Source organism: Lichenostomus cassidix, chromosome Z (genome assembly GCF_008360975.1).
Source record: "Lichenostomus cassidix isolate B80296 chromosome Z, HeHo_3.0, whole genome shotgun sequence".
In the NCBI taxonomy this organism is placed as follows: domain Eukaryota; kingdom Metazoa; phylum Chordata; class Aves; order Passeriformes; family Meliphagidae; genus Lichenostomus; species Lichenostomus cassidix.
This window is the reverse complement of record NC_139511.1, coordinates 6,786,836-6,798,792: the sequence shown is the minus strand read 5'-3', so window position 1 is coordinate 6,798,792 and position 11,957 is coordinate 6,786,836. Positions and strand designations below refer to the sequence as shown.

General features: G+C 48.7%; 1 protein-coding gene and 1 long non-coding RNA gene across 2 annotated transcripts in view; one reads left to right on the top strand and one right to left on the bottom strand.

The window, feature by feature from the left end:
* Nucleotides 1-252: 252 nt before the first annotated feature.
* LOC146424317 (uncharacterized) overlaps nucleotides 253-11,957 on the bottom strand; it is a 426,563-nt gene continuing 414,858 nt past the window's right edge. Inside the window, exon 3 of the long non-coding RNA XR_014847044.1 lies at nucleotides 253-365. This is a non-coding gene — a long non-coding RNA (uncharacterized LOC146424317). The remainder of the gene's footprint in view (nucleotides 366-11,957) is intronic.
* On the top strand, nucleotides 932-3,921 carry LOC146424333 (uncharacterized). The gene is made up of 2 exons (XM_085042836.1): nucleotides 932-1,190; nucleotides 1,585-3,921. Exon 2 carries the CDS (start codon nucleotides 2,555-2,557, stop codon nucleotides 3,176-3,178), a length of 624 nt encoding a protein of 207 aa, XP_084898962.1. The 5' UTR covers nucleotides 932-1,190; nucleotides 1,585-2,554; the 3' UTR covers nucleotides 3,179-3,921.

Sequence of the window (11,957 nt, the reverse complement as noted above, 5' to 3'; positions counted from 1 at the left end):
GAACTGACATGGTATTGACTTAGTAAGATCGGGAAGATCCAGGTTTTTGAAGAACTTTCAGACTATATGTGCCAGGAAAGATAAATGCAGACAAAGTGCAAAATCTTCCCATGCACTGGAGATGAGTAGAGAAATAATAATTAATCAATAATTAACACCTGTATATCCTGCCAGTGACCAAAGCTGGTTTTTAACCTTGCATGCTTGCAGTATGTAAACGAACATTCGTGGGATAAGACCACAACCACTCACCTGTCTAAATAATTCACAAGACTGGGATTCCTATTCATCCTCATGACTATGATTTCATTAAGGGTTACTTGCTTCCTGGTCTGTCCTTGAAGATTTATTTTCTTTATAGCCACCTAAAATGACATTGAAAATCAGTAACTTGTGAACTTGGTGGCAGGAGACAACAACACACGTGGAGTGAGTGATTTTGGAACGACACAGCCAAGCTGTGCCACAGTGCCTTGTGATTAGACCTTGGAGTAATTAGGAAGTGGCATTCCAACAGCCCATTTCTCTGCTCACTTGGGGGCCAGTTACACGACAGGTGGCCACTGATGTCCACCTGGTAACAATGGTGTCTCAGCTATCACCACAAAGCTCTGACCACACTCTCTGCTGCTCTGGCTGGGATTCAGAAGAAGTAATGCAAGCCTTGGTACTCTACAGATACATCCTGGCCTATAAGAAGGGCTTAGGGCTTCTAGGGATGCCTTGCAGTTCTCTCCCTATGTGCAGCTCCCATGTGCAGCACTGCAGGTTTCTAAGGAACTTCCAGTAAGATCCAGATGCATTTGCTGGCAGCCAGAAATGAGAATTCAGGACTCTGAAGCTGTAGCCCCAAAGAGCAGTGAGATGCTCTAAGGCTCCACCCTTGTTTTAGCAATTGAGAGAGAACAAGGGAGCTCATCCTTCTCTGAAAGGTACTGCTGCCCTCCGTGCCTTCCCTGTGGCAGCTGAGATGGGCAAAGGCTGTCCCAAGTGTAATTTGCAGGCTGGCACCAGTCTGTGCTTCCTGTGCCTTTGCAGCACAGCTCTACGGGTGACCCAAAGCTCCAGCCACAGCTCACACGAGGACTCGAGAAGATCCAGAGAGTGACCAGAGCCATCAGGGAGAAGCTGAGGGCCACCAGCAACAGCAGCAAACGGGGAGCTGCCGCTGCTGCCACCCGAGAGCCTGGGTGAGGCCACAGGGCCGGTGAGGCAGGCTGGGCTGAGGGTGGCGCGGGCTTTGGCCGTGGGCACTGCCCGTGCTGGGGCTGCTCAGCGCAGCTGCCCAGCTGGCCCAGGGGCTGTCTGTCCTTGGGCAAGGCACCTGTGCTGTGCCGTGCCGTGCCGTGCCGTGCCGTGCCGTGCCGTGCTGTGCCGTGCCGTGCCGTGCCCCCCGGGCTGCCGGGGGCTGCGGGACAGTCCCGCCGGGGCTGCGCTCACAGCAGCCTGGCCCGCTCGGCCCGCAGCTTTTTCTTTCTCACCCTGCTGGGGAGGCTCTGAGATTTTCTCTTCCCACACACAAGTGCTGGTGCTGCTGAGGGAAACGTCCTGATATTGACTCAGTGTGTTCCCTTTGCTTCCCAGATGTCCCATCTGCTGTCCCTGTCCAGGAGGGCTGCACTGCACGGGAGAAAGCGACGGAGGGAGAGCGAATAAATTCCTTTTTTTTAACCTCAACTGAGATTTGTATTGTTCTGTATTGGCAGTGTGGGTGTAGCAATTTGCAATAAATTTAATTTTTAAACGGAAATTGGTTTTTGTGTATTTGTAGATCGGCAGTGTGGCCAGAGCAGTCTGCAGTAAATTGCATTTTTCAGCTGAAATGGGTGTTTTGTGATTTGTGCTGTCTAAAGCAATGAGCAGATGGAAATGCCATGATGCTGGGGGATTTTGTGCGGGTGTAATACCTGTGTAAAACCACTAGATGACAATGGTGAATATGGGATGGTTCAATAGAACTTTCTAGAAACTTTCCACAGGTGTAGTGACATCACCTCAAGTGTGGATTGGTTGACCAAATGAACCATGAGATGGACTTGTGGACAAATGATTGGACAGGAATGCTTCGGTGAAACGAGCCAATCAAAAGAACCCCAGACGAGCCAATCACAGTGAGAATCAGGAAATGGACCAATCCTGCTCAGGGAGAGCTTCTAAGAGCTCTTGTGGTGCTTTGCACCAGCTCCTGCTGAGGGCCTCGTTTGAGCAAAGGGGCACGCAGTGTTTCGTGTGCTGTTCCTTTCCTCTGCTTTGCCGTTGGGATTTTGGGCTTGCCTCAATTTCCTGTTTCCAGCTGTTATTAATAAACCAGTTAAACGGTGTCAGGCCATTTCCTACAGTTATTAAGGCTGAGAGTGACCAGCTTGACTTTGATTTATGCCTCAACGTGTGTTACACACGAGGTGAAAAATTCCTCTAGGGGCTGTACAGGTGATGGAGGGGAGCCCTGTCCCTGGGAGACTTGGCCTGAGAGCCGATCAGGGCGGAGAAAGAAAGCTTCCTTCCACGAGTGGGCTGGAAGCGACCCCTCCTTGCCGGTGTGACAGAGCCCTGGATGGCCGGGAAAGAATGCGTGGGAAATGGAGCTGCGGAGGAGGCTGAGCGCATAAAAGCTCTGGAGTGCGACACAACCACCACCATTTGCTCTGGGTTCCTTGGAGGGAGCGGGGCTCGCCTGGAGGGTCAGCTCGGCTCCCTCCTCTCCCTCGCCTCTTTCTCCCTGCGCCGCTGCTTCTCCCCTGGCTCCTTCCCTGCCTGCCCCTGCCCTGCCCTGCTGCGCCGCTTCCCCGAGGCAGCTCCGTGGCTGCGACACCATCGTGCTCTGCTGTTTGCTCCACGGAGCAGCGCCGCCGCCCCTCCCGCCGTGCCCCGAGCCTGGCAGCCGCAGCTGCTCCCCGCCTGTGCCCGTAGCCACGGCAGGCTGTTGTTGGCCCACGGAAGGGACCCGCAGCTGCTGCTGTTGGGAAATGGCGCCCAGCCGCTGCCGAGAGCCGCCCAGGCTCGCTGCAGCTCGCAGCACCCGCGTTCCCTGTGCCTCGCAGGCACCGCGGCAGAGGGAAGGCGCTGCGTGGCAAAAGAAAGGCACGGCACCAAACAAACCAGAAAAAGACCCAGCACAAACCCAGACCGACAAGGTTATGGTGTTTATCAACGAAAGAAACCATCTGAGTTATCTTAAAATAACTTTTGTGGTGCTTTTGTGGTGTTAATGTTTTCGTTCTCTTCTGGTTTTTGTGCTGAATATAAAATAAAACCACATTGGAGTAGGAGGGAGATTGCAACTTCATTGACCAGATAAGGGAGCATGAAGAAACACATTTCTGTATGAAGATTACGTGTGGTAGATTTCTGTAATGGTTGCAAGAAAATGTGACTAATGAAGTAGAGGTTTGTCTCTTGGTGTTTAAAAATCCATTCAGAATTGTAAAGAGAGTTCTTTCTTCTGTATTTCTTTGAAATCCATGGGGTTATGTGAGGTGGTGGTCTTGGTTACAAATTGACCAGAAAAATCCTTTACCTTGCTATAGATAGGAATTGCATTGAACACTACTGAGAAGACGCAGTTCAGAAAAGGGAATGGAACAGTACTGTGGCTTCCTCCTGAAGGAAACTTACAGGGACAGTACTAACACTCTTGTCTGTGTCATCTAAGCAAACAGTCAGATTCTCGTACATTGGGGTGAAAAAAATTGCTGCAGACTTGATAACGTTCAGAAAAGATGCGTTTATTGAGCAAGTTCCTGTATTTTTCCAGCCCTGTTTCTGCTATGTGGGACATTGCTGAAATTGAGTGGGGTTGAGGAAGTGAATTTTAGCTACGTAAGAATACTATTTTTGAAGTAGACAAATTTGTAGACAATGTGGACAAGCTTTACATACTCCTGCCATATTTAAAAAAATATCCTTAGATAACGTATGTGCTGTGAGTAACTAACTCCTATGAGTGCTATATATGTCTATATACAGGTATATATGTGTGTGTCTATATATATGAATATATATGTGTATGTGTGTGTACATATGTGTGTACATATACATATGGGTATATGTGTAAGGGTATATCTCGGTGTGTATATATAAAGGTGTGTGTATATATATATAATAATGTCCAGCAGGGGTGGGTCATGAACTGTGGGGCTGTGTGGGGCATGTGCAGGGCTCTCTGTCTCTGCTGCTCTGCCTCTGGCTGCCCTCGCCCCGTCCATGCTTCCTTCCTGCTCCTACTCTTCTTCAGGGTATTCGAATGGTTCCTGGACCATAAGAAAGGCCTTCTTAATGACCTCAGTACGGATGAGGTCCTTTGCATCCAGCCAGACCACAGCAGCAGCTGGGGGACTGCATGTCTTGTGTGCTTGACTGTCTGCCCCTGCTGCACTGGCTGTTACTGCCGATGGCACATCCCTCTTGGGCTCCACAGTTGGCTGGCTGGATCCCTGGATGTCAAGTGTAGCCTTTTCCAGGCCATCTCTGCTGATACACTCGGCTGTGTCCAGCACATCCGTGGCATCAGCTGTCTGGTGCTGCTTCTTCTTTTTCCTATGCTGCAGGAGGCAGTGGAGGCTAAGGGCAGAGCCTTCAGTGCTCTCCAGACAAGCCTCAGCCATCTCCGTCGAGCCCGCTTGTTGATGACTCTCGGTGCAGGAAGGTTTTGGGGATGTCCTGCAGGTCTGTCTGCTGCTGTTGATTCCTCCTGGCTTAGTTGCTGGTCCTGCTGGTCCTCTGGGTATTCAAAGGGTTTCTGGACCATAAGCACAGCCTTCTTAATGACCTCCATCCGGTAGTAGTCTTTTGCATCCAGGAATACTGGAGCATCAGCTGGGGGACTGTGCACAGTATGTCCTGGGCTCTCTGTCCCTTCTGCTGGGGCTGTTACTCTCATCCCTTCATCAGTGCCTTCTTCCACATGCCTCTGTTTATCCATGTGCTCCTCGGATCCCTGGATCGCAGTCATAGCTCTCTTTAGGATCTCTGGGATGTACTGGACTGTGTCCAGGATAACCGGGCCATCAGCTGTGGGGCTGGGCAGTGCATGTGCCACTGTCACTTCCCCTGCTGCTCTGTCTGGTATTTCCCATATTGCATGCCTTCTGTGTTCCAGGTACCGTTGCATTTTTATCTGTTTGATTGTGTGGTACACAACTGCAGCCTTGCCCATGAAGTCACTGAAGGTGAGCTGGGCTGTGTCCACATCCAGTGCACGGGCTGTGGGCTGCTGCTCTTCCTGCTCTCCTGTCCTGGGTGTTGCAGTGAAGGCCCTGGGCAGAGCCCTTGGGGAGCTCTTGAAGAAGGATGTCCGTCTCTCTCGAGCGAGGGCATCGATGACTGTGGGCGAAAGAGATCTGAAGGCGGGTCCTGCAGGTGTTCCTGCTTCTGTTGCCTCTTTGGTGCTCGGTTTCAGGTCTGGCTCTCCTTCTTCCAGCTGCTGGCCAGGACCCTGTTTGCCAGGTTGGTCCTTGCCCAGGCCCTCAGCCCTGGCAGACTGGGCTGCCTGTGGCAGAGCCTGTTTGCAGCCTGTTGGGTGCTGCCTCTTTTGCTCTCCTTTGCCTTGGGCAGCAGTTAAGGACTTCAGAGCACTCATTGCCTTCCTGTGCCACATCTGGGTCCCTTCCAACAGGGTGCCCAGGAATGTAGGGAAAGGCATGGTGTAGGAGTGGGCCTGGCCTGGATGTGGGTGAGCTGCTTCCTGCTCCCCCAGCAGAGAGGGCTCTGAAACTCTGAGCTTTTTGCCCCCTTCCACCAGCACAGGCGCCTGTCTGTGGCCGCCAGGGCTGAAAGCTGAACTCTTAATTCAAATTCAAATTGTAGGTAACAGCTCTGGCCTGATGGCTTATCAGCTAAGCATGCATTTGAAACCAGCACAGAAACCGCTAAATCATCCCATGAAGGACTGTCACCTTAGAGGAGGCTTTGGGGGTCTCCAAAAACCACCAGGACATACGGAGCATGCGTGGTACACATGCTAATGATATTAATGACTTCCGAAAAATGATTTGTATAACCACTCCTATCCTGAAGAATGTAATTAATATTCATAATTTTACCTATAACTCTGTGTCTTTGGGGTACTGAGGTGTGTGTGTGTTTGGTGGAAACAATCCCCACACATCCGGTGCACCGAATAAAGCAAATACCCACTTCTCTGACTTGGTCTCTGAAGTGTCTCTGAGCTCGATTGGGGCGAATCAGCTCTTCCTGAGCTGCTGGAGTGACAATGGCTGTGCTTTCTACTCCTCCATGGTCTTCATCCAAGGGAGATTTCTTGTCCCGAGATCCTTCTGGTGTGGCACTTGCTGCTTTTCCCTCATCTGAGGGGCAGCTGGGGCCTTCCTTGGGACCAGCGTAGGAGTCTTTATAATCCTCCAGGCCCATGGTGATGGGCCGGTGATGGACAGATAACCCAATTTCATCTGTCCCTTGGCATAGCTCTGTGTCTATTGCATCTTCCCATTCTTCCTCCTCACAGAGCTCAGCATCGAGGGCATCTTGCCACTGCTCTTCGTCACACAGCTCAGCATCAAGGACGTCCTCCCATTCCTCCTCCTCAGAGAGCTCGGTATCAAGGGCATCCTCCCATTTTTCCTCCTCGGATAGCTCCACATCAAGGGCGTCTTGCCACTGCTCTTCCTCCCACAGCTCTGGACCAATGGTGCCTTCAGACTCCTGCTGCATGGTGAAGGCCACTGGCTTGCTGGTTGGCGCTTGGGCTCCAAGCTGCTCCAGTATCACCTTATTGTTTATGGTGCCCTCAGTGAACCTCCTCCGTGTCACCAGTGGCTGCTGTGGTGCAGTGTGACCAATTGTCCATGGGAGGCTTGTGGCCCTCTCCCGTCGTGGCTCAGGCCGTCCCATTCTGGCCTTGGCACTCACCTGTGCAGGTGTGTCATGGGGTCCCCTGGAGTGCCTCAGGGAGGAGCCCTGTCCTTGGCTCCGTGGCTCTCTGCCCTGCAGGCCATTGTGCTGCTGGGGAAGGGTGGCTTCCAGGGAGCCGTGGGCTCGGAAGCTCCTGCCCGGCTCCTCTGAAGGCCTCCTCTTGAAGGACACGATGACCTCCTTCAAAACAGACCCGTGCCCCGACAGCCACGAAGTGCTTTGGTAGCACTCAATGCGCACTGTCAGCCCTGGGTCCTGCTGTTCCCCTTGTTGCTGGTGGCCTGTCCCTGCACCTGCATCCCTGCTCAGGGTAGCTGATGCAGACATGTCACTTGCCTTTGCCGGCTGGGCTGCTGGCTGCTTCTCCGTGATTGTCTTTGGCGTCTTCTGCCGCAGACCTGTCGATGTTGCCCTGGAGAGCTGCTGCCTCCTGAGAGAAGTGCTCTCCTAGGACTGGGAATCCCAGGGCTCTCTGCTCCTTAAATACAGGACAGGACAGGGCCCCATGTCACAATGGCCTCTGTTTCTGATGTGGGTACTGCGTCACAATGGGCCACTGTCACACAGGGCCACACCCTAGCTCTGCCATTCTGTTGTCTAGTGTCTAAGTCTTAAGAAAGACAATGAAGATTTAAATGATACGTGAACAAGCTGAGATGAGAGGAGCAGCTTTTTTATTATCTGGATTTCAACTTTGCTACCTGTTGGCCCAGCAAGAAGATCCTAAGTAAATAAGAGTCCAGAAATACGAGAAAGGGTGAGAAAGAAGGAGATGCTGCTATTTAATTATGTGTTTGTCCGCCAAACACTGCTCATCTACAAGCCGGAGCTTAAGAAGTGTATTATTTGGGAAGCAAGAAATGCTCAGGCAGAGTTTGAGGTCATGACTGTATAATGAGACATCTCTTCCTCCACATGCTCCCAGGTCTGGAGTTCACTTCTTCCTTTGGCCTTCCCAGCAATTACAAGGTTTATCTCTGATTGTCCCTGACATGCATTCATCCAAAGTCCTGCCAGAATTCAGGATCTCTTCTGTATTTCTGTAAAGGCTGTTGTAGGCTGCACTTCGCACTCTGCCATATGGGACACTGACCTTTGAATACTTCTATAGCTAGACATCACTCCCTTTTGCAGAAATCTGTAACTAGAACTGACTTGAGCTCAACAAGCCAGCTTTGGAGTGGATACGCCTCTAACTAACTGGAATCCTTTTCATTCCATTTGCAAATCTAAGGCAGTTTTCTTCAACGCACGAAGGAAAGCCCAAATTCTTCAGGTCACAACACAGTAATTTTTCCCCCCCCATTTTTCCTTGAGGATTAAAAAAGAAAGCCTAGGATCAAGGCATGCAGGCACTGCCATGACACATTACAGAGCCAGCTCAAAATATTGGCAAAGCTGTGGAGAGAAGAGGAGGGGCTCATTCTGGGCAGAAGCTAAACAAATTGTTTGGGTTGGTGCTTAAACAAAACAAAATCTTTAAAGCACCAACCCATTTGACTGAAAAATGTGTTGGCCTTAGCTGTATTTTCAGCTCTCAGTCCATGTGGTCAGGCTCAGATGAGTGAGATGCTCAGGGCTTCCCTTTTTAAGCCCAGGGAGAATGCAGGGTATGGCAACACAGCTGTTGCAAAAACAAACCCAACCCAACCCAACCAAACCAAACCAAAAACCCCCACCAAAAGAAACAAACAAAAAACCAAAACCAACAACAGAAAAAAAAAAAACCCCAACCCCCCTCATTTCATCTCAAAACGAAAGGGACCAAAAAGTGACCTTTTCTCCAGATAAAAGGTTTTGTGTACTTTGTATCTGTATTGTGGTATGTGATTTATTTTTTGTACCACTCCACTAAGTCACATTTCCTGTGTAACATCAACTATCTCTACAACAGTTGAGTGGATCAGTGGTGTAAGTTTTTCTCATTGAGTTCATTAAATGAGCATAAATGTCTCCCCAGCTAGCCCAGCATAGGAGGAATGAATATGTGACTCCGCCGAACACAAGAGCATAAAATTCAGAAGACTAGAAAAGCATTTTAAAGAAAGCAATGGGCTTCAGCTGGCTTCAACCATTCTTTCAGCTGGCATGCCTTCCCTGAGACTGAACTTACTCAGAGTTGTGATGGTGAGTAGCCAACAGGGAATGGGAATGGGAGTCACACTGGTATGGTATCTCTACTTTGCCTTGCAATTGCTGTATTTTGCTAAGAGCATTTTATATTTTTATTGTGGTTTTTTGTATCACTTTGTAAAATCAGAAATCCCATGTAATATCAATTATCTTCAAATGAGTAAAATTGTATTCGTGATGACACCTTCCACATGTGGAGTATCTAACAGGATGTGGTGAGAGAGTACTTGTCCCGGGTTAATGATAAGACTCTCTCCTCCGAGAGTGAAGGGCCCCGACACCCCCTCCCCCACCCACAACAGAACCTCTTAGATGGAAGTGAAGAAAAAACTATTTATTTGACAAAACCACGCAGAGTGCCCTGCAAGGCACAGGGGAAGGGGAAAACCAAGGGGAAAAGGAGTTATTCAACCTGATTAAAAAGTCCTTGTCTCAGACGCAGCCCCTCTCCTCCTCGCCCCCCCGGGGCGGGGTGGAGCTCCCTGGAGAGCTCTGCTGTCCTCTGGCCCTCCTGGGTCTCCGGGTGGCAAAGCAGATCGAAGAGAAGGGGTCCAAACGAGGAAAAAGAAAAAATGGGAAAAAAAACGGGAACAGAGCTCACTCTGACCCCCGTCCAGCACGCAGTCTCTGCCGGGCGACTAATCCTCCCCCGGAGCGAGGCTTGGGGAAAATGTTTTCAAAACAACCCGCGTTTCTCTCTTCGGCTGGGTGCAGTTAAAGAGACAGGACCACACATTTTTACACATTTTTTCTTTCTTGGGCATATAAGCCAACGATAGGGGATAAAGGATTATCATAACATCAATCCAAGACAGTACCGGACTCTGACATTTGCCTAGCTAAATGCTCTTCCAGTGATAATCTGCCTTACCTTCATGTCAATCCTATTAGTAACATCTCTGTGTACTGCTTTAAAAAATTATCTTCCAAAGTACCATTTCAGCTTCAGGGAGTCTGAGTAGCACAATGGAAGATGAGCTTCCATGATAATGTATTTTGGGTTCACATCTGTAATTGGAAGCCCTCATACATAACATTTTCCTTTTATTGTAAGCAATGTAATGAAAGTTCTCATATAAGTGTTTTGGTAGACACTGTAATAGCATAGTATGCAGTACAGCAAAAATCATATTAAAAAAAACAAACCAAGAACCAGCACAAACAAAAACCACAAACCAAAAGAAGAGTAGGAGTAAAGACTGTTATTACTCATCCATAGAAATGACCATAGGCAAATCTCTTTCACTCACTGATTTTCAGTCTCCAGGAGTAACCTTGAAGGGTGTCCCTACTCAAGTGATTAATCTCCAAACAGAGAGTTCAAAATTAGTTTCAGGTATACTATTCTGTGAAAGGTGGAAATGCACTAACACAAACAGGTCTTTTAAAGAAAGAATTACCTTGAAATTTATTCAGATGGGGAATGTAAAGATCTGTTTTATTTACTTAAGACTTCAGACAACTGTTGAATTATGTTTAGCAGCTGCAGACCAGAATTTAACACTAACATGCTGTTTACACTTCACATGCTTCCATCACAGTGTCTGAAATTCTTTTAAATACAATCTCCAGAAAGTTTATTACTTCCACTTTGTCGTTGCATTCACAGTGTGGACTAAAATGCCAATTGCAATTACATTACTAGGACTTACATTGTGATGAATGCAAGGAAAAAAATGTTTGCTAGCAGTCTAGTCTAGAATGGCTTTAAGGGAAGTTTACTGAAGACTTTGGGAAGCGGCAAGCAGGGCAAGACAATGGGACAGCAGGACCGTGGTCAGGGCAGTGCAGAGAGGGCTGGGCAAGGCGGGTCAGCAAGGAACGGGCGAGAGAGGGCAAGGGCTGGGGCCAGGAGTGCAGCTGGGCGCAGGGCTTGGAGGCAGTCAATAGATCGGTGGTGTGGCGCTCCAGCTCAGGGGTCAGCACGGCTCTGGCAGGCTCTGGCAGGCTGCAGCTAAGCCCAGGGGGCAGGGGCCAAGGAGAGCAGCTTCGAGTTGAGGTAGTTTCTGGGGCTCCAGGCTAGGCTGGGCCATCTGACACAGTCCATAATTCCTGGCGTGCTGCATGGCCACTCCCATGGTCCGACTGTCCAAGGAAAATCATTGGGCTGTCTGAAGTTCTTCCCTAGCTGCAGGATTTCTCTCCACCCTCAGAGGAGTAACCTGGAGAGATCTGCTTAGTGATAGAGGTTTTCTTCACACCCCAGAGCCAGAGCCAGAGCCAGAGCCAGAGCCAGAGCCAGAGCCAGAGCCAGAGCCTTTCTCTTCCCCTGAGGGGGCTGCCCAGCAACAGAGCCTCTCTGTGTGCACATGGTGTCACCTGCCCTCCCTGCCAGGATATGTGTAGCTTTTCTAGTGCTCTCCATTAACGTTAGTAAAAACACATTCATAACCAACCATTCAAGATGAAATCTAAAAAATATTGAGGCGTTCTTGTTTTAAAATTAATTGGTCTCTCACACTGGCTTACTTTTTTTAATGAGAGGGAGAACCCAAAGTCTTGGTGCTTGTGAAAGAGCTTTTGAGAATCCTAAATTGCAGTAGAGTCTCTCAGTTATTAACTTCATCTTACTTGGAAAATTTTGCTGATTACAAAATTATCAGCCTAATTCAACAGGTTTTTTTAAATGGTGATTTCACTGTGTTAAACAAACATTTAGTAAATATATTTTAAATATGTGTCATACATAGGGGAACGCAAGATAAAATACTTCTCCATATCTCTTTGTTCACCTGGAATCTACTTCCAGTTTATCTACTCGATAAAAAAATTTGTCTCTTGTCAAAAACAAAGGAAAATTGACTTTCGTATATTGTTAAAGGGTTAAGGAGTTAATTGTTGGTGAGTTAATTAAGAAGGGTATTAAGTGTTTAAAACTGTGGATTAATTCATTAATTGTTTGAGGATGCTTTTAACGAAGTTGGTAAGGACTTCAATGAGTTATTTTTGTTCCT

Coding starts and splice junctions, on each gene's coding strand:
- LOC146424333 (XM_085042836.1), top strand. CDS start 2,555: ATGGCCGGGAAAGAATGCGTGGGAAATGGAGCTGCGGAGGAGGCTGAG.